Here is a 22291-nt window from a genome sequence, read left to right on the forward strand (position 1 = left end):
TCATCATATAAGTTAAGCCCTGACCTACTATATATCTGATACTATGACATCGATCGTGTGAGATATCCGAGATTTACGAATGATGCAGGATTGCTAGCATAAAGTTTCTACTGGATCTTTGTAGCGTAGGTGCGCGTCAGATGGTGTGAAACAAAGAGCTACGCGTTATTTTGAAGAGAATATATACTTTTTAGGCAAGTGTTTCATTATTTATAGTTGATGTAGATATTGTTTATGTTTGAGATCGCCTCCTTTGAATCAGCAGACACTTGATTCCTGTGTTGATAAAGTCACACGGGTCCATGGGCAACCGAAAGAAGATAGCGATTAATATTTTGCAAGATTTTAAAGAGGGGATAGAGGGTTAGAATGGAGGTTAGCCAGTACCATGACTTAGCTACATCCAGTCCATCGTCGATAGGGGATGGAGTAGAGGAACAGGGATGAAATGTAAAAAATGAGACAGGTAGGTGCGAGTGTGTATGCGCGTACCTAGGTCAGCTAGGAAGCGGAGCGGAAATATCACATCAAAAGTAGGGAAAATAGTCCATCATAGTAGAGAATGGTCTTGATAAATAGCAGGGAAAGAAAACTGGGATCGTGCGTGACTAAATTAGGGTTCTTGGCGACGAATGCATATTCGTCGCCAATTTGGCAATGAATTCGTGATTCGTTGCCAAATTACGATAACTTTTGTGACAAAAATAAATTTAACGACGAAATTTATATATTGCTAATTCCACAGCTAAATTCTTTTTATCACCAAATTCATCGTCAATTAGTGACGAAATAATATTTTATCACAAAATTCATCACCAATTAACAACGAAAAAATTTCATCGTTAAAATTCATTGCTAATAACCTATATTTTTGTAGTGTCTGAACTTTCATATCATTAGACGACGTGTCGCCTTGATTGTACCAAATCATCATCCATATCATCTCAACCTCATCAAGACATAAACTTCAAATTCCATGTATATCTTGTAAATCCATGCACAATTCAAACATATATATCAAATTACCATGCAAAATCTAAAAACCTAACATTTTATACAAACATCAAAATCAAAACCGAACACTTAGGATATAATTGTGCCAACAATCACTTGAGCTCCAATGATTCAAATTTGAAATCTAACCATGAGTTGAGTCTAAAGTATCACATCAGATAATATTGAAAAAAAAAGTGATATAAGATTAGTCATGATAAAATTAAATGTTATAAAATGCAAGTTGAGTGTTTTAGTTGGCTTTAGAGTTTAGAAAGTAATAAAATTCCATCTTAATCTATCTATCTGATAAGGGTTTAAGTCGTACAAAGGTCGCTATCAAATGTTATGACAAAAGATCTAAAACATAGAGTAGAAGACTTTTAAACACAATATTGCTATGTTTTTCTTTGAAATGATTGTTCATTTTCATGTCTTCTTTCATTCATCTCTTTCTCTAATCCTAGTTGTTTAGAGAATTTAGGTAAAATCTAGATTTGTTTATAGTTTAATAAATATACACGCGTATGATTTTTTCTACCAATAAAATTCGATTAGTTGAATCCCAATGAAATAATCTACCATGATTCAAGCAAAGAACCTAAATCCATGTGATATAATGGTAGATTTGCATAACAGGCCCATCAAAGGCCCATATGTGGTAGTAGTATTTGTATGGCGTTTCCATTTTAAAAACTTTTTAAAATTTCCTAAAAATAAAATAATTATTTTACAAGCCAGAACGCACTCTTTTTTTTTTACGTAAACACGACGAAATCAGGCGCATCGCCGTCTACGTGCGACGGTCGTATAGAAGAAGCACGAGGGCGATAAGAAACCTTGCCAGCGAAAAGAAAAGCAATTGTCATGCAAATTTTCCGCTGTGGAAACTCTCTTCTGCATAAAGGTATGGAAACTCTCATAAAGGTATGGAAACTCTCTATGTCAAAGAACGGGTGCGCTTCATTTTTAGAAAGTGACGTAGGCATGGTCAAACAAGCAAGGGATGTGCACTTCAATTTAAATTTTTAGACTGCAATATATAAAATAACTACAAATCAAAGATAAGAAAAATGATTTAAAATATGGAAATCAAATAAATTATTATTTTTATATAATCGAATCGACCTATCTTTTATAAAAAAATTAAATAAATTGAAATAATAAAATATGATTAAATCAATTAAAAATCAAAATAATAAATCTTTCCATTTCTTTTGGATTAAAAAAGGACGCCACTGATATTCGATTTAATTAATTTATACAAATTTAAAAATTTAAAATCGAGATCGATTGGACTGAAATAACTCTATTTTTCCTCACTTTTCACCTCTGAGTAAATTTCCCTATTAATAAAAGATAAATAGGAGAGTGACCGCACTAATGACGCCAAATAATACCCCGGAGACCGGGACCCACCCTCTACTTTAATCATCTATTCCACTCTCTTGCGCCTTTGTTTACTCCCCTGTAGGTACCCACTCGAACACCCACCGCTATAACCGCTATACTTTTTTTAGGTTCCTCGAGCGAGCATAGATCCGAAAAGTTTTGACTTGATCTAGTTTGACTACCCAAGGGATCAGTGTTCAGCAATGGAACAGGAAACTCCAATCAACTGAACAATAGGGGCCCATGGATGGCGTCCAGTTGGTCCAGATGATGATGTTGATGGCTTTGTATCGAGCCAAATCCGTTCTTCCTGCTCGCCACGAGACAGCAAGCCCGTCCAGGTTGTGCCTTACCGAGCAAAGAGAGAGCTCCAAAAATGAGCTCTGATAAAAAATAAAAGCGAAGCAGGGAAGGGGAAGCAGATAAGCGCTCGTCGTCAGGATCTTGGATTCAATCCCATCCCATTTAGTAGTTGCATTGATATCCTGTGCGCGGTTGCCTCCACCACCGCGTCCCGCTTCCATTTTTGGTCTCCGGCGGAGTTCTTGCGAGGAATGCTGGAGGATCCTGGTTAGTTGAGAGGTCCTTCCGCCTGGAGTTGTTCCTTCTGGAGCTCGGGATCGGTTTCCAGTTCATGTTGCTGTAAGAAGGCACGCGACGGTTTGAGGTGAAAATGCCGAGAGTGGTGTGGGAGCTAATGCTGCCAGGGTTCTTCTGGTTTATCCTGACGTTCGACACCTTCTCTAGGGTTCTCTCCAACATGGAAGGTATGGAGCGATCTTTCCTTGTAGACTCGTGACGGTAATGGGTGTTTTTGAAAGTTTGGGGCTTTGTGAGAAAGTGATAAAATTTTAGTTTTTTTTTTTTTTTGGTTTCTCCGAGCTCCTTTTCTCCCGGAAGTTTTTTACCACTGGAACAGACTAGAGGATTTACACAGCGGGCTCAGCAGGATTTGAAAATGGATATTAATGGTTGGACGGCTATCCAAATACTGCTAGCCTTATTATCCGTCTGGATCATTCAGTTTGCATGACTACTTGGCTTGTTTGAGTACAATAATGGTGACGCAAAGTGAACATAGATTTTAGGCCATTCAACCAATTAGTAGAAACTCGAACAGAAAATGGCGATTGAGTTTGGAGTGTGTTTTGGTAGAAAATTTCTTATTTGTGTTTTTGGTCAATTTCGCTGTTAGATTTGGGTCTCTAGAGAGCGATGGTGATATGATGATTGCTTTTCTTCCAAATGTTGGTGGACTTGGTAGTCGGTTCTTCACTTTCTGTATCATTTGAGAGTTATCTTTTGTCAAAGATGATCCAATGAGCTATCAGATAAGCTAAAGGAATAGTTTGGATAAGGAGCTTTTTGTTTGCAGAGAAACTTCTCTTTTTATTGATTATTTTCATCAATTATGCTCTAGATTTTGGTTTCTTAGCCTCTACATCAAGTTAATTTGAGGTTACCTTTTTTCTTACACGGAAATTATAGATGCTTCAATCACAAGCATTTTTGATACAAGGAAATTGTAGATGCTTCAATCATAGTTAAATCCAAGACCAGATGGTTAAATTTCAGTTATTCGGTCTTTCTGGAACTTTTGTCTATTTATCGGTAAATAACAAATTGAATAAGGTCAGAATGATCTCATTATAGGCAGCTTGTTTCTTATTAGTGATTCCTGATTTACCTTTGTTTTAGTTCTGTAAAACAGTCTTAGGAGGATGATAATTGTACTTCCAAATTGGTGATCATGAATTAATGGCAGCTTTTGGACAATTTATGACTGTTTTGTTTATCCAAAACCGAATTGGCATATAATGCATTTCCCTCCAATATGTATTTAACTGAGGAATACGTTAAATTAGTTCTTATATCATTTTTTTTCAATGATAATCTACCTAGATTCCTATTGGAACCTTTGAAATGCATGCAGATTGTCCATCCTTTGACAAAACCAGATCAACTGGAGTCAATTTGGAACCACCTCACTGCATTTTTATAATATTTTTTTAAAAAAAAATAATTTTAAGAATTCTTGGCAAAATGTTGCTCGATTTTACTTTGAGTTATTCTACATTTGCAGATAAAGCTTATTTTATGTTATCATGAATTTTCATTCGATCTGGCTGATTTAATTCCATCTTGCCTGATTTGAAGTAGAATTGATAAATTTTGAAAAATATTCCTCAACTTCCCTTGGACATTTTGGAATGAGAATTTTATGCAGGTACCTTGCAAATCATTTTGGTAAAGGAAAAAAATAACAGCTCTAGTGGCTAATACATTCTTTTGGTTATCCTTGAGATTAGCCAAAGTTGCCAAGCAAAATTTCAATCTTTAGACAACTGGCTTTTCCACATAACCTTTACAAAGACCTTTGTATGTATTCTATTTTAAGAGTTTATCAATACTAATCTATGTGATAATTCCTTTCTAGTAGTTGTGGACATATCACACCCTGCCTGTATTTAGTCCATTAAAAGGTAGACTTTTCTTGGTGCCCATGATCTAAAGTAATGTTAGAACAAATGACATAACTAAACAACATACCTTAAATGAGAAATCACAGCCAACTTGATAACCAACCTGCAACTGAAGTTCAAAAATAATAGTAAATAAGTCCAGATGTGTAAATTGAGGTTCAGGATAGATATGCATGAATTTTGTCTTTTAGAAATAATTTGACACAATAAACAACAGAAAACAAACTAAATTTGTTTCCCAATTTAATCATATCAAGTTATCCACATTTATCCATATTTAATTTACCACTATTCATCGATGTTTTGGATATCATTTATCAAGATTAATTTCCAATTTATATAACTTTATTAAGGTGTAAATACTATAGCCATACCTGTTGATTATATATATACAATAAAGTAGAACTAATTTAGGGGCAAATATGTTACTTTTTTACTTTACTCATTTGGATGAACTAACACTATTTTGCTTGATTCTTGATTAGGTTGTATTTATTGTAAAAATTCAGTATAAGGGGGTTTGTACTATTTCATAAGACAAATTGTTGATAAATAAAATTTCTCCTATTCTCCTATGCCGTCGGGAGATTGCCGATCAAGGCATGGGGCTTGTATGTGTCACTGCTATTGAATTAGTCTTATTACAATGAGTTGAATGCTATTTCAACATATTTTATCAATAGAGGTACTTAGAATGCTTCCATATCTATATGTTCTTGTGTTACATACTCAAATTGTGTGTACAGGTGATGCTTTGCACTATCTTAAAACAAACTTAAATGATCCTAATAATGTGTTACAAAGCTGGGACCCAACCCTGGTCAATCCATGTACATGGTTCCACGTTACATGCAATAATGACAATAGTGTTATCAGAGTGTAAGTGCACTGACCTCTATGCTATCTGGTAATTTGTTGCTTTAGTAATTGACCATTTCCAGTGTCTTTCAGTGATCTTGGAAATGCACAGCTATCTGGTACTTTGGTTCCCCAACTTGGTCAATTGAAAAATTTGCAGTATCTGTAAGTTCTGCATTAGATGTTTTGATTACATGAATTTTGTCATTTTTTTTAATGTCATAACTCAGGGGCTGGGGTGAAATTCCACTTATATGGCAATATAATTACAACTAATCAAGACTTAACAAGTATAGATAACTCGAGGTAAACAGGAGATGTTCAACAAAAATATATATTCATTCCTTTTGTTATGGAAAGTACATATATATTTATATATAACATAAAAGACAAATGAACAAACAAAAAGTAAAACCATATGGGTATCTTTGAGCAATTCTATATACCAATCAAGGCTTGAAAATCAACCCTTGACTACTGATACTCAGGGTCGCTGCGATGTCTCAACCGCATCGCTTGCAAAACTAGAGGCTAAGGAAAATATGACATAAACACAAATTGCTAAGTGGGTAAACATGGAGTAGGATGCATATGAATTTTAATCTTGATTAAAAAGTTCAAGAGTTCAAATAAGTCATCAAAACACTTGAGTTTTAAATGTTGTATTTATTTTAATATAAAGTTATCTTTTATCTTTATTCCATTTAATTATCACCTGCCATTCTATTTATTTGGCATTGTTTAGTATCACAAGTTATTCCATTTATCACTATTTATTCTCTATAGGTAAGTTCATTTAATTATCACTATTTATTATCATAAGTAATTCACTTTTAATTGTCTTCCTCTAATCATAATAATTTGATGGATTCATTCATTAAACATTTGTCAATGTCAACTGATAATCTAACAGGCAACCCTCACCCTTTTCCCTTTAATCATTACCAATAGACTCACTAAAATGTGAATCATCGGATCTAGGTCCCTTGCCATTGATAAACAACGATATAGTTTTCTCATGCAAATAAATAAAGACCACGGGTATGGATGGTCAACTACTCTAGTAAAATAATAGGTCCAAAGATTTTACTTTTTATATTTGTTTTCTATTTCATTTTTAGTCTTTATTCAATAGTTATTCCACCTGAAGGTCCACCGTCCATGTATTATTTAACATATCACAATGGTTAGATTGAGGTATTAACCTAAATCATCTTTTAATAAATTGTGTTAATTTAACCATATATTAGAAGATGGTCTCTATTATAGTTAGTGTGGTCAAACTGACTAACCCATGGCAGGGTGGACCAACTCACCAAAAATCTATCATATGGCGAGGCATGACGGGCCGTCATCTTGGCGGGCTAGGAAATCTCTAACCTAATCCAACTCAAGGCGGGCTACGGGTTAGACAGACTAATTCATGAGTCTATCAAAAAATAAAAAAAATTATAAAAGGTTGAAATTTTTACGTACGAGTTGCGAATTAGGTGGGTTAAGCCCACGAGTTCACCAAAAAAAAAAAATATAGAAAATATTAAAAATTTTAAGTTGGTTGAGGATTAGGTGGGTTAAGGCCATGAACGCATTAAAATTTTCACTTTTGTTTTAAATTTTAGAAGGAAACAAATTTCTCAACCCGCGCGCTAACCTAAGCCCACTGTGGGCCAACCTGCGCGGGTCGCGGTCCAAGAGGACCATCCCATCTGGATCAACCTTAAAATGGTTGATAAAATAGTAACCCAACCCACTTAACTTTGACGGGGCGAGCCAACCTAACGAGCATAATCCAAATTGACGGCTCTAATTATAGTGGTTTACAAAATAAGAGAATTATATAAGTATCAACATACAAATTAACCTATAACATAAAACACAAAGCAATTTAAACATATGCCGACGTATCAAAGGGCACACTTAAAGTTTTGGAATTCCCAAAAGGCACACTTAAAGTTATGAAATTCTCAAAAGGCGCACTATGATTTCAATTTTCTCAAAGGACGCACTTAATTCCCCAAATACCCTTCTTGTCTCTTAGCCTAAATTAAAGTAAAAAACTATATAATTTTTTATTTAAACCAAATCAAATTGAACTTGTTAGTACCCCAAATAAGTCTGAAATTAGGTCTTGTTGTATTTGACACGTGTGTCTAAGTGTACAAGGACTTAGGAGATCACACGTAATATCTAAATGACGAACCTTGGCAGAAGGCGCAAGCAAGCGATGACACATGAAAGGAGTCGACGGGCTCGGTGCATCCGAGGTACGAGAAGCTACGGAAGAGTACTGTGGTGGAGCGAGAAGGACGCACGGAAGCGAGTCGGAAGGATTTGGTACATTGAGGGACGAGAAGTTGGAAAGAAGACTACGCAAGACGACCAAAGTAGAACAGGGAATGAAGGAGGAAAATGGTCAACACGAAGTTGACCATTCTAGGCGCTCGGATCCATTCCGGGTGCCCAAAAGTCCAGGTGCTCAGATCCATGCCGGGCGCTCGGATACCCATTCCAAGTCAGCGCGAGCCGTTGCCGAAGCGGATGAGGATGGAGTCCACGTCAGTAAAGTCCAGGCGCTCGGAGATGTTCCAGACGCTCGGATCGCGAGGAGTCATTCAGACCCGTTGGAGGACTATTGCTAGAGTGGATTGGGTTCGACGAATTCAGATGCCCGAAAGGCTTCCAGGCGCTCGAAAGTGCCACGTAAACACAACGGTCAGATCAAGGTGAAGACTATAAATAGACTGAAGCTTGAAGAAGAAAACACACACTTGATTTTAATTGTTTCATTCAGTTTACTTTAATAGCTTTGTTCTCAACTTGTACGAGGTTTCTCCACCTCCGGAGTATTTTCGACGAGGAGATTTTGACAAGCACTTTTATAGTCTTGGACTAATAACTCGAGGGTTGTAACCAAGTAAATCCTTTGCCTCGTATTTTATTTCATGTTATATTTATATTTTAATTAGTGTGTCCTTGTTAAAACATTAGTAAGAGAAAAAGAGTTAATTGTATTTGCAGGTCGCTATTCGCTCCTCCCTTCTAGCCATCCAAGAAAAGCTTCCGCTGCAACCAACAGAACTGAACCGAACCAAATCAAGAAAAAAAATATAACTATCTTATCAAGTAGTTTCATATAAAAGTCATTGATGACCCTAAAAAAGTTTATTTTTTCTAATATTTACGTCATTAAACACATGATGATCTCCTTAATTTATCCATATATTTTTTAAAATTTTAGAATTTTGCTAAATAAAAAAATATAAAATTAAAGAAATGTTAATAAAAGTAAAAAATAAAAATTATTTTTAATTTTTTTATTATATCTATCTTTTTTAATAGCTAATTACAAGAGGAAAAAACTGAAACAAAATTAAAGAAAAAATCAAAAATTAAATAACTAAAAATAAAAAATTACTTTGGTGCTATTTTGATTAAAACATTACCACCTTAGTACTGATTTGGTCAAAACAGTACCGCCATAGTGTTGATTTCTTCAAAGCATCACTATCTTAGTGTTAATTTCGTTAAAACATCACCTACAAGATTGTGCTTAATTTTGAAAACAAAATGTGCACGGTTAGGAAGACCTTCAATCTGAGACTTTAGGGTATGGTGGAATTGAAGAGCACTGCAGAAACCTACAAGATTTGGATTGTGTCCTATCAGAGCTGGTTAAGACCATCGGATTTTACCCAAAACTCATTGATGGATATAGAGAATTTGGAATTTTGAAAATTCAACATTGAGTGGAATAGGAGAGTGTAGAAAAGGTAGATATACTGTGCAACCCTGGTTCTAAGTCTCATATATGAAGTTTTGGGTCCGTGCCAATTGACACACCGATTCAATTTTTGAAAACAGATCGTGTACGACTAGGAAGACATTGAATTTGAGACTTTAGGACATGGTGAGATTGAGGAACACTACAAAAACCATATCTACATTCTCTATACTCTCTTCTTCCACTCCATGTCCAGGTTTTAAAATTTCAAATCCTCTAGGTTTATTAATGAGTTTTAGCCGAAATCAAAGACGGATCTAAGAATTAGAGTGGTGGAGGGAGGGGATTGAACTTAATGTAATAAATTATATATTACTATAAAAATATAATAAATTATTATATATAACAAAAAAAGTCGTTCAACAAAGTTGTATCCTATGAGATTTTAAAACATAAAAATCATTTATAATAGAATCTATATTTATATCCTTAGTTAAATCTCGTTCAATAAGAGTATCAAGCAATCTTCAAGAAAGTCATCCTTCAACCAATAAAATTTCTAGAATCATTTTTTTTTAAGTCGACAATTTTGACTTCCAAATTTTGTACTTGGATATTGTAACACATCTGGTTGATAAGACCCCGTCTTTAGATATGAACATCTTATCTCATCTCGTACATTAACATGATATTCACATATCTATTTTTTTTCGAATCTCGTACAATATAAGTAGAGGACGACTGATGATCATTGCTAGGATAGGAAATTGAAAGAATTTAGACATTGAGAATTGGAAGACTTTCACTAGATTGATGTTGCATTGTAGAGATGATAGGAATTGAAATGTTTTCACTAGTTTGACGATCTCTTTTCTTAAAGAAAGATGATATCAATGTCTTTCCTTTCTTTGCATCAGGTTGATGTTCCATTTTGAAATAGTTCAAGTTATATTCCTAAATATATAAAAAAATAACAATAAAATAAATAAACAAGTAATAGTCAATCAATTTGGTTCAACTACAAGGATAAAGTAAAAGAGAATGAAAGTCTTATCCTCTTTTCCGACAGTCTCGAGTAGCTCCGACGACAAGAAAAGGCAAAATAAGGGCTGCTCTTGTTGGAGAGGAAGAAGGATTAGGGTTGCTGTTGGTCGGTTGAAAAATAACAAAAGGAAGAGAAGAAGGAGAGCTGCTGCTCTTGAAGAGGAAGAAGAAAAGAGAGCTGTCTGTTGGAGAAGAAGAAGAGAAAAACAACTAAGCTATGGTTGGGAAGAAAAAAATAAGAAAGGAGGAGGAGAAGAAGTCGGCGCATAGAGGCTTGTGCGTGAGGCGGTGGGAGCGAGGCTGTGTACACGAGAGAATAAAAAGAAAAGAGAGGAGAGAATAGGGGGCGTTTGGTTGGCGCATTTTCCGTTTTCATTTTCTATTTTCCAGAAAATGAAAACGAAAAACGCGTTTGGTATGCGTTTTCATTTTCATTTTCTGGAAAATAGAAATCCATTTTCTAAGAAAACAGAAAACGACTTTTGATCGTTTTCCAAACCTCCAGCTTAAAATCAGAAAATGGGAAAACGCGCGTTTTCCACTTCGCCCGACCTCTTCTCCCTCACCCCTCCTCCTCTTCGCCTCCAACCCCTCCCGCACCGCCTCCGAGCACCTCAAGCGCGGAACGTGCCCTAATTTCTCCTCCCCCTCCTCCTTCGCCGCTCCGCCTCTTGCTTCTCCTCCTCCGCCGCCGCCACACCCCAAGCCCATCTCTGCCATTGCCCCCTGCGTTTCCTCCTCCGCAGCCGGCCCTAACGGCCGGAAGCGTTCCTCCCCCTCCGTCACCACCAGCTCTTCGCTTGCCCCCTTACGCGTCGCCGTCGTTGATCCTGCTCGGTTCTCTTCCTCGCCGAACACCCCCGTCGCGGGTAACAGCGGCGATTTTTTTTAAGTTAGGCTTTAATCAAATTTTAATAATTAACTCCTAGCTATAGTTGGGATAGTTTAAAACTAATGGAAACAATTAACTCTAGATTACCGAACCAAGTTAACTCTAGATTATCGAACCAAACGCATTTTCCAATTTTCTATTCTAGAAAACAGAAAAGAGTATATCATACCAAACGCATTTTCTATTTTCTGAAAACTAGATCAGAAAATGGAAAACTAGAAATAGAAAATGGAAAACAGAAAATGGAAAACATTTTCCAAACCAAACGCCCCCTTAGTTTTTTTTAAAAATTTTCTAACTCATTTTAAATCAATTGAACCAGTTTAACTTAATTAAATTTGGTTCGGCCATAACTTGGCCAAATCAACCTCGGTTTGGACTAACATACTTTTTATCTCCGTGCCTACTTGATGGTTTTGTTCAATCCCAATCCAATTTTAGTTCAACACCTTCAATTTGTGTTCGATTCATTTATTTATTCACTTTGTGTAAGTTCTACATTTATTTAATTCAACACCTTCATTTATATAAATAATAATAATAAAAGGGCTGGGCTATAGGCCAGGACAACCCTTACGTGCATCTTTCTCAAAACCCTTACCCATTAATGGCCTTATCAATCTCTGATGGGATCCAATCCAAGTCCTGTAGATTTCTATAGTGCTCCTCGTCTCACTGTCTTAAAGTCTCAAATTTAAGGCCTTTATAGTTTAAAAAAATTCAACCGGCGTCCCAATTGGCACGGACCCATAATTTCATATAGGAAGCTTAATACCATGATTGCATACTATATTTGCCTTTTATACATTCTCTTATTCCATTCCACTCATGTCTAGGTTTTAGAATTCCAAATCTTGTCCATCAATGAATTTTGGACAAAATCCTTTGATAGTTTTAGCTGGTTCTGATGGAACCCAATCTAATTCTTGTAGGTTTCTGCAGTGCTCCTCAGTCTCACCGTGCCTAAAGTCTCAAATTCAACGCCTTCCTAGCCGTGCACAATTTGTTTTCAGCACAGTCTTGTAGGTGGTGATAAAAAAGGGCAGCCCGGTTTTACGAAATCAACACCTTGCCTTTGGCAAGAGGCTGTTTCCAGGATTTGAACCCGTGACCTCTAGGTCACATGGCAGCAACCTTAAGCAGCGAAACCAAGGTGGTGATGCATTAAGTAGCAAAGGTGATATGCATTAATCAAAACAATACCAAAGTTTTTTTTAGTTATTTAATTTTTGATTTTTCTTTTTTGATTTTTTTGTTTCATTTCTCTCTCTCTTGTAATTAGCTATTAAAAAAGAAAAGTAATAAAAAATAATTTTATTTTTTTCTTTTATTAATGTTCCTTTAATTTTATAATTTTTATTAACCTTCTTTTGTATTTTTCAATTTTTGTATTTTTTATTAAATTTAAAAATTAAAAAAGGATAAATTTAGGAGATTATTATGAGTAATGTAGGATCGGGTTCGTAGATGAACTTTCTCTTAACCGTTGATCCGTTGATGCGATCCTAACCGTTGATCGGAGATAGGCTTTGATCGTAGTCGTTGATTAAATTGATAAACTTTATCTTTAATAAAAGATAAAGAGAATTATCCTTAATAAAAATTAAGTATTTATCTTTTATATGATAAAAGATAAATCTGATTTTTTATTCTTTTTTTTTCAAAAGCCATGTCCAAAAGGTCCAAGTCTAAATCTTCTATTCTGGTCAAAGTCAATAGTCAAAAGTCAATAGTTTGACTTTTGTTGACTTTTTGTAGAATCGTCGGTTGGGTGATTTCTGACCAATCGGAGTTAGGCTCACCCGAATCCGACTCCGGCCTCCGCCCCTCGAGCGTCCTTCCTCCCGGCTTCTCATCCCTTGGACGTCGCACACGTCCTTCTCGCTCTACCAGTGTACTCTTCCGTAGCTTCTGCGTTACTTGGATTGCATTGAGCCCATCGGCTCACTTCTCTGCGCAACCCTTCTCATCTGCTACGTCTTACGCTCGACTTCCTCCGTATCAAGTTCCTGCACACTTAGCAGAGGGATTAGAACAACACATGACCTAGTTTTTTTTTAAATGAGATTTTTAAGATAATCAACGATTTTTGTATGAACTACTTGATAAAATAATTAAGATTTTATTTTTTTCTTGATTTGGTTCGGTTTAGTTTGGTTAAATTTAATTAAAAAATTAGTTTTTTTTTTACTTTAATTTAGGGTTGAAAGGCGGGAAGGGTATTTTTGGAATTAAGTACATCCTTTGAGAAAATTGAAATCATGGTGCGCTTTTTGGGAATTTCAGATCTTTGAATGCACTTGATTTGGTCCGAGATCAAGGAAGAGGGAACCACCATTGAGTAGGTTGGTGATGGGTCGAAGGTCTTGCTGGAAGGGCACCAAGTTCAATGAATCTCTACAAAACTCACAGAGAGTTAGAATGGAGGCCAAGGCGAACCTTGTCACAACCACTCAAACACTCAAGTTAGCTGCAGTGATCAACATTTGGAGAAGATGAAATGTAAGGAGTCGCTGGAACTATGTGCGCGTACTTGCGTTCATGGGAGCGGGCTTCCTTTTATACTACCTTCCTCGTGGAAAGGGCGACAGCTATGATTCTCAGTTCCCCACGTTTACGTTGAGGGAGTACCATGTCACCACATGTCCTCGTCGTCTTCCACGTTGTTCTGCCTTAGTAGTGCTGCTCCACGATCTCCACGTTCTTGGCTAGTCGTTATTCTCTTCTGTTGAAGTTGGACATGGAGAAGTATGAATGTCGGAATTGGGCGCCGAGAGGACGAGATGTTGGAGTTAGGTGCCAAGAGAAAGAGGTGTCAGAATCGGGTGCTGAGAGGTTGGGATATTGAAGTCGGGCGTTGAGAGAAAGATGTATCAGAGTTGGACTTGATAGGTAAGGGATTCAGAGTCGGGAGCCGAGTGATAGGGGACTCAGAGTCGACAGCCGAGTGATATGGTGACTTGGCTGACCAGGGTCCTGCCTTTGATCTTGTCTTGTTTAGTCATGGTTTTATATGTCCTTTGACTCGTTGTCCCGTTTGACTCTTGACTTTGACCAGGCCACATGGAGATTGACTATCCACCGCATCAACGCCCTTTGGTAAATACTGAAAATATGTATCAAACAAAGAGTAACCAAAGTATCAATTTTATTTTTATATTATGAAAATAACTCCTCGCCACATGAATATAAAAGAAAAGAATATCATCTAATTAACCCCAATAGTCTAGTTCTTTAGGATCTACATTCACTAGTTTTAGTGTTATTTTAATGCTCTTTTAAAATACTTGTGACAACTTATATAATCCTTTTACACATTTAATTAATGCACAAGAAACATATAAGTGAGTCTAAGGATAAATGTATACACCTCAAATATATAGTGACCAAATGTCCAAAACTCTACAAGGTCAAGGTGAGTGTGCTCCCTCTTGATGCGTATACGACAAATGTATGAACAACTTAAAGAAGTTCAAGATAAACTAAATATAATAATAACCCCAAAATCTAGAAGGTCAATGGATTCCGTCTTGGTCCAATTACCCCCAATACAACCCAAATTAAATAACACAACTCTCATTATTGATAAATATTCACTAATCTCCATTCCTAAATAGATAAATCAGCATAAAAATTCACTAATCTCCCTTCCTAAAATAAGATAAATCAGTATAAACACGAAAACCACCCCAAAACATAAAGATAACTCTTACCTCACAATTTTCCTCAGTTAAAGGAAACAAAGTAGGTTTTGATGATACAAAAAACTTGAACTAATCTGACCTAAATACCAAGTAGTGGTTAGTCCAAAATAGGTGATCATTTAACGACACCTAAAAGAAGAATTCATTGAATTCTTACCTATTAGTGAGAGGGGTGGGCGTGGGGTGTGTATTCATTGAGGGGTTAGGCTTAAATGTGGCGACAAGGCATGAGGCAACCACAACTTTGCCCAAGGGTATAGTGGTGGCTACGGTCTTGTGCACATGAGGGTCATTGACCAACTTTAGGGTTGTGAGGGTTGATCAATGGCACCGAATGCACATGTGCAGTGGTGCAATGGCGGCGCCAAGGTATGCACAGTTTGGGACACAGAGGAATAGGAAAGGAAGAGAGGGCCATGTCTGCTTGCTCTAGTCCTGAAGGCAATGGCAAAGACTCACCTTAGCTTTGGGCAGTGACGATGTGAAAATAGAATGAGAGGTAGAGATCAGAAGATACATTGAGAGAGGTAAAGAGAGCTGCTGCTGGAGGAGAGGGGAGATGGCTGATGCTCGCTAATGTGAAGGGCAACGACACACACAAAGTGGGTGTGAGGAGAAGAAGAGGAAGATCAAGAGAGGAGAGACAATATGTAGAGAGAGAAGGTATATATAACTCTCAAACTCTTACAAATTTCACTAACTCAATTAAATATGACTGAACTAGATTATCACAAATACAAATTTGGTGTGGTCATAAATTAGCCTAAATGATCTGAAATTGAATCCAATTTGAATCTGCATAACCATTATCACATGTCTACTTTACTGGTTTCATCCAAATTTAAGTTGACTTCAACTTGACCTCCTAACCCTAAAATGTTGGTTTTGTTTAGCCTAATTCGTCATCTATTGTTTTTTTAAAAAATAATTTATGATAAGGAATTTAAATAGTACAAAAGGTTAGTATCTAACAGTTTATGTGTTGTCGTTTGTGTTTAATGATGGACAATATATGCCAACTTATAGTATTTACAATTGGTGCCTAAGATTAGCAGATACTATTGCTTGGATGTGCATAATTCTATTTACCACAACTAACTACACTATTGTTAGAGCAATAAACACATAAGTAATTTTATACCTCAATGATAAACACCACAATTGCCAAACACAAAAGTTGTTCAAATGTCAATCTTTCCTAAATTTAGGACAAACAATAGAAGGATTGTTAGCCTATAAATGCTATAGGACCATAACCATATAAATAAGAAAGGGAAATGTGTAAATACTGGAATATATCATGTTTATCCATCTTAAGGTGTGCTAAAGTCTATCTCAAGTCTCTCTACATGGGGAATATCATGGTCAATTATAAAAATATATTAACCATATCAACCCAACTAGTGACTTTAGCTTAAGGTTAAAACTTTATCAACCCAAGAGAATTACTTTAATTATTAGGTTAAAACTCCCTCTTGACCTAATGTGCCGCTTTGACCATTTGGCTGTTTGGCTCTATGTTGGAGAGAAGAAAAAGACAATAAAGAGTGGTGACCAAAAAAGGATGTAGGAACCAAACCATGTTTCGGAGTTGAGAGCAGTGCTGAAGCTTGAGGACGATGGAGAATGAAGGAGATAACTAGTATAAAAATTGAATTACGAGGCTTCGACTTTGATAATAATTGACATAGCACCGTGGATAAATAAAGTCATGGTCCTCTTTAGAGGAAAGTTAAGACATTCTCACCCAAAGAAAAAAAATTGAAAATTGTATTGATTCAAAATTGTCCAATATATGAGATCATAACCCCTTTTCATACATTGATAATACGACTTGTTCTTCATAAAATAACAAATTTTTAATGAAAACTCTTCCTAATAAAAAACTTAATATTTCTAAAATATAAAACTAGATGAACTTCCTTTTTAAAATGTTTAAATAAATTATAAAAAGTAATGACTTAGACAACTTTGAACAATTTTAAATAGAATTAAAATTCTTGAATTGACAATAATCAACAATCATGAGTACGAAATATCTCTAGTCGAATGATCTTCAATTAGGTAGCCACTAACCATCATGGAAACACATTCGTAAGGCCATCTAGTCATTTAGGTATTGCAAATATCATTATCTTTGTATGCTTGCAATATCCCTAAAGTTTGTTGATCATGAGTTGGGCATCAATGAACCTAACGTACATGTGCCACCATCACACATAGGGTACTATGAAATTACTAGCTAAAAGCACACTTACATAACTCCAAGCTGCAAGTAACGCACTCCTCAGCCCTCTAACCCATAATTCTTATCACGTATAAAAAATTATGGTATCCTAAAATATCAAGCAACAAAATGTCTCTAAACATACATCATTCATAAAAAGGGTACAGGAACAAGAAACCTATTCCTGAATCTTATTTTAACAATTCGATTAATTTTCTCCATGGAACTGAACTGATTAAACTTGGCCAATTCCCTGTTCTGTCTAAACACAATCAAATTAAGGTTAGATCAAACTTGATTTGATTCCATTCAAAGAAAAGTTGATCCGCACCTAACAACAACCTCGAAGATCCATCAAATGTTAAATTGAAGCTGATTGTTCCAATTACATATACTCAGCCCTTAAATATAACAACTCAGATATCCTTGGATTCAACCTCAAATTTAACCACTAAACCGTAATTATCTACCATATCAATTAATTGCTGTTAATTATCCCCTAATAAGACTGGAGATATAATACACTGAATCTAATTGTACAGGCTTGCTTGAGTAGCTTCTGTGCCAAATATGTAGTTTCCATCTAAATAGAATCTTATGTGATAAAGTGTGTTTCAGCTATCAATTCTGTTATTAGAATTACAGCACTTTGTAACTTATTGTGATTTTAATTTATTCTTTGAATAACAGGGAACTTTACAGTAACAACATTAGTGGTACAATTCCTAGTGACCTTGGAAACCTGACAAACTTGGTCAGCTTGGATCTTTACCTAAATAGCTTCACGGGCGAAATTCCAGATTCACTGGGAAAGCTAACAAAGCTGCGATTTCTGTATGACTTTGTTCACTTCAGAATGATTATTGGGTTTTTAGATACCTGATATTGTTATTTTCTCTTTTTTATAATTTATATTTTGTTGCAACTTAGTTATCTTGGGTTACTATTTTGAAGCATTAGTTAACAATTGTGAACTGTGGCACTGATGCTATCTCAACAATACTTGCATGTAGACAAAAATGCCAAGAATCAATGGTCTGCTCTCTTTTCAGAGAAAAGTTTTGTTGTTTTGCCCAACTAAAGATTACTTCATAAACAATCTTGAATGTCAACAAAATGTACTTGGGAATTCGTGATGTATAAAAATTGTAATGCAGTGTTTAAACATTGATGTGAATTTGACACATATAAGGTAGGCATCTTCTCTAAACTTTGTTGTATGTTTTTGTATATAGAATCATGTAATTGATGCCTAAAAATGTGGAAGAACATTATGCTAGAAAAGAGAGAAACAATTGTTACCTTATTTCTTAAGTTTCCTGATAGATTATGAGGTATGAAAGGATTAGAGTCAAGGCAAGATACATGAATAATCTTATTCTTTTTCCAATAAACAGGATTGTGAATGACATTGCTAAATTAATGGAAATTGAATGAATATTTAATTGATGTTACTTGTTATGTGTGTTTCTAGGTGTTCCACTTATTGTGTCAAATTAGCTAAAAGAGCATTCTGCTTGTGTTATTTATTTTAGTAAAGTGAATTAATGATGGATCTCCCGTGATCGATATACTTGTTCAATTTTGAAATATTTCCCTTTATGATTTAATTCTTGTTATTTTTGGAAAATTTTGTTGAAGGATAGCCGGCTTAACAATAACAGTTTATCCGGTCCTATTCCGAAGTCTTTGACTAATATCACTGCCCTCCAAGTTCTGTAAGTCATGGATCCTTGGTTATAATAGGTTAGATGTGTGAATTGTTTTAATTGCTATTATCGATAATTATTTTATTGAAATACAGGGATTTGTCAAATAACAACTTGTCAGGAGAAGTTCCATCAACGGGATCTTTCTCTTTGTTCACTCCAATCAGGTGCTTTCTAGATTCACTGAAATTGTAAACATTGTTTTCTTATTAGTGAATATAAAGCTTGCTAATTATATGTTATCAATATGCAGTTTTGCTAACAACCCTCTTCTATGTGGTCCTGGTACAACAAAGGCTTGTCCTGGTGCTCCTCCTTTATCTCCACCACCTCCATTTGTTCCTCCAATGCCACCTTCATCTCAAGGTATAGGTTCTCAATCACAACAGGGGATTGATGCCAATTATTTAGGAATAATTTCCCCCCTACATTTAGGTAAAAATCAATATGCTCATTTACTGCATTGTAAACCTAAACAATTTCATTTGACACACTCTCATGTTCATTTTTCTTTTTTCCTTCCATTTACAATGGAATTTGTTTGAAAATTAATATCTCAATTATTTATTTAAGCTTCCAGTTTAACATTTGCCTTATTGGACAACTAACTAATTTTTGCAAGAAACAAATTAATTCTGGGGGAATGAATACTTTCAACCAACTATTTTCCTATAATGTATGCTAGCAACTTTTGGGTTGCTCCTTATTTGGGAAACATTCTTTTCAGATTATTTTTACTCTTTGCATCCTTCTCTTTGCACTTAGATTTTAGATTGAGTTGGATAAACTACTCTTGTCTGGATTAAATCTAATAGATTGTTATTGAACAGGAAGTAGTGCCTCTAGCACTGGAGCAATTGCTGGGGGAGTTGCTGCTGGTGCTGCTTTGCTTTTTTCTGGCCCTGCAATATTGTTTGCATGGTGGCGTCGCCGTAAGCCACAAGAACATTTCTTTGACGTACCTGGTTAGTATAAAACATATACATAAAGGGATTATGGTTATCTCCGTCACTTATCATGGACTGTTGTACAGCTGAAGAAGATCCAGAAGTTCATTTGGGTCAGCTAAAGAGATTTTCTCTACGGGAATTACAAGTTGCAACTGACAACTTCAGTAACAAGAACATTTTAGGAAGAGGAGGATTTGGGAAAGTATATAAAGGACGACTTGCAGATGGTTCACTTGTAGCAGTAAAGAGGCTAAAAGAAGAGCGAACTCCTGGCGGGGAGCTTCAGTTCCAAACTGAAGTTGAGATGATTAGCTTGGCTGTGCATCGGAACTTGCTTAGGCTAAGAGGGTTTTGTATGACACCCACTGAAAGGTTACTTGTTTATCCTTATATGGCTAATGGAAGTGTTGCATCACGCTTAAGAGGTACTTCATTGATATTGTCAAGATATTTGTTTTCTAGAAACTTAATATTCTGCTGCTTTACTCTAATCCTAAAAACTCTTAAGGAAACATTTTCATAGCTACTAAAAAGTTAAATTCCTATAGATTCTAACTTAGTTGCTTTATTTGTAGAGCGTCCTCCGTCTGAGCCACCACTTGAGTGGGCAACTCGTCGGAAGATTGCACTAGGTTCCGCAAGAGGGCTATCCTACTTGCATGATCATTGTGATCCTAAAATTATACATCGTGATGTTAAAGCTGCAAATATTTTGTTGGATGAGGACTTTGAGGCCATTGTTGGAGACTTTGGCTTGGCAAAACTAATGGACTACAAGGATACCCATGTAACAACTGCAGTTCGTGGAACTATAGGACATATAGCTCCTGAGTACCTTTCAACTGGAAAATCGTCAGAGAAGACTGATGTTTTCGGCTATGGAATCATGCTTTTGGAACTGATTACTGGGCAAAGAGCATTTGACCTTGCCCGGCTTGCAAATGACGATGATGTTATGTTACTTGACTGGGTAAGCACTGTCCACAGTTTTTTTTAATAATCATTAAATTTTAAAATGCTAGCAGTGGATTTAAGTTTGGCATTTTCCCCTCACGAAGAAGATTTGTATTGCTTGGTTTCAAAAACCACATTTCTAATTGCATGTGCAATTGAATTTCTCAAGAAGGCTACAAGTTTAAAATATTATATTGGTCAATCGTCCTGCTCTTTGAGGTTTGTGTATGTATGTTACCAAAAAGCAAATGATACTGGACTCCAACCTCAAGGATATACAGAGTTTTTGTCGACTTTCCCTAGATCTTGAGATATTACGTACATCTAGTTTGATCATTGGTCCTATTTAAAGAACTAAGACACCACTTATTTGTTTCAGGTAAAAGGGCTGCTGAAAGAGAAGAAGCTGGAAATGTTGGTTGATCCTGATCTGCAGAATGATTACGTGGAAGCTGAAGTGGAGTCCCTCATACAAGTGGCTTTGCTATGCACTCAGGGATCACCTATAGAACGACCAAAAATGTCAGAGGTGGTGAGGATGCTTGAAGGTGATGGTCTTGCGGAGAGATGGGAGGAATGGCAAAAGGTTGAAGTGGTACGACTGGAGGAGATTGCTCCGCGTCATCTCACCAATGAGTGGATTTTGGACTCTACCGACAACCTTCGTCCGGTCGAATTATCAGGACCAAGATAAACATTAGGTCAGAATGCTTGTGATCCATGATTTTCATCTTTGTTATATGCATTTCACGTCCTATGTGCCCTCATTATAAATCACAGGAGGGTGAAAGTTATGTAAATCTATGGTGTCGTATCATCCTTGTTTGGTTTAGTATGTAATTTTTCTAGTATGTGCAAGCTTTGCTTCTTGTATGCAAAATTGAGCTATGCAAGAAGGAATACTAGACTTACTAGAGGTTTTTGTATCAATAGAATGTACTCCCTTAAACACAAATGCCTATACTTGTAGCAAACCCGGTATCTAATGTCTTTTTGTATTTGGACAGGAGATTAAATGATTTGTTCATGAGCAATGGATTCATGTAATAGACCCATTGGGCCCAATGCATTATAGTAAGGCCGTTATAGCTAGGATACGATAAACAGAAACTAGTAGTATGTTATATGTTTTTGATAAAGCTTAGACTACAATGTGGATAAATACAAAATATGCACTTCTTTACTTCTATCGAGGTTGATGGTCGTGGGGCCGACCGTGTGGGACTGCTAAGGTGACGGATTCCACCTTCTGTAGAAGAGGTTGAAGAAGTTTGATAAGTTTTGGTTGGGTTAAAACAGTTTGACTTGGATTTTCGTTGTGGCCCGGTACCTCGAAGGCAAGAATCAATGTGTAAATGGGTTCA

General features: G+C 36.0%; 1 protein-coding gene across 1 annotated transcript; it reads left to right on the forward strand.

Annotated features, from left to right (window-relative positions):
- The first annotated feature begins 2803 nt into the window (after positions 1 to 2803).
- LOC141812597 (LRR receptor kinase BAK1-like) lies at positions 2804 to 21952 on the forward strand. The gene is made up of 11 exons (XM_074700609.1): positions 2804 to 3152; positions 5615 to 5747; positions 5820 to 5891; positions 18005 to 18148; positions 18961 to 19032; positions 19119 to 19190; positions 19277 to 19389; positions 19854 to 19988; positions 20057 to 20398; positions 20549 to 20943; positions 21307 to 21952. Exons 1-11 carry the CDS (start codon positions 3059 to 3061, stop codon positions 21619 to 21621), a joined length of 1887 nt encoding a protein of 628 aa, XP_074556710.1. The 5' UTR covers positions 2804 to 3058; the 3' UTR covers positions 21622 to 21952.
- The last annotated feature ends 339 nt before the right edge of the window (positions 21953 to 22291 follow it).

Source organism: Curcuma longa, chromosome 19 (genome assembly GCF_044706935.1).
Source record: "Curcuma longa cultivar G26 ecotype Majalengka, Jawa Barat chromosome 19, ITB_CL_G26_1.1, whole genome shotgun sequence".
Classification (NCBI taxonomy): domain Eukaryota; kingdom Viridiplantae; phylum Streptophyta; class Magnoliopsida; order Zingiberales; family Zingiberaceae; genus Curcuma; species Curcuma longa.

Excerpts from the sequence above, each read along its gene's own strand:
- LOC141812597 (XM_074700609.1), top strand. The coding sequence starts at position 3,059 with ATGCCGAGAGTGGTGTGGGAGCTAATGCTGCCAGGGTTCTTCTGGTTT. Across the intron at positions 5,748-5,819 it reads GACAATAGTGTTATCAGAGT|TGATCTTGGAAATGCACAGC; the intron begins GTAAGTGCACTG and ends AGTGTCTTTCAG. Across the intron at positions 19,989-20,056 it reads ACATTTCTTTGACGTACCTG|CTGAAGAAGATCCAGAAGTT; the intron begins GTTAGTATAAAA and ends ACTGTTGTACAG.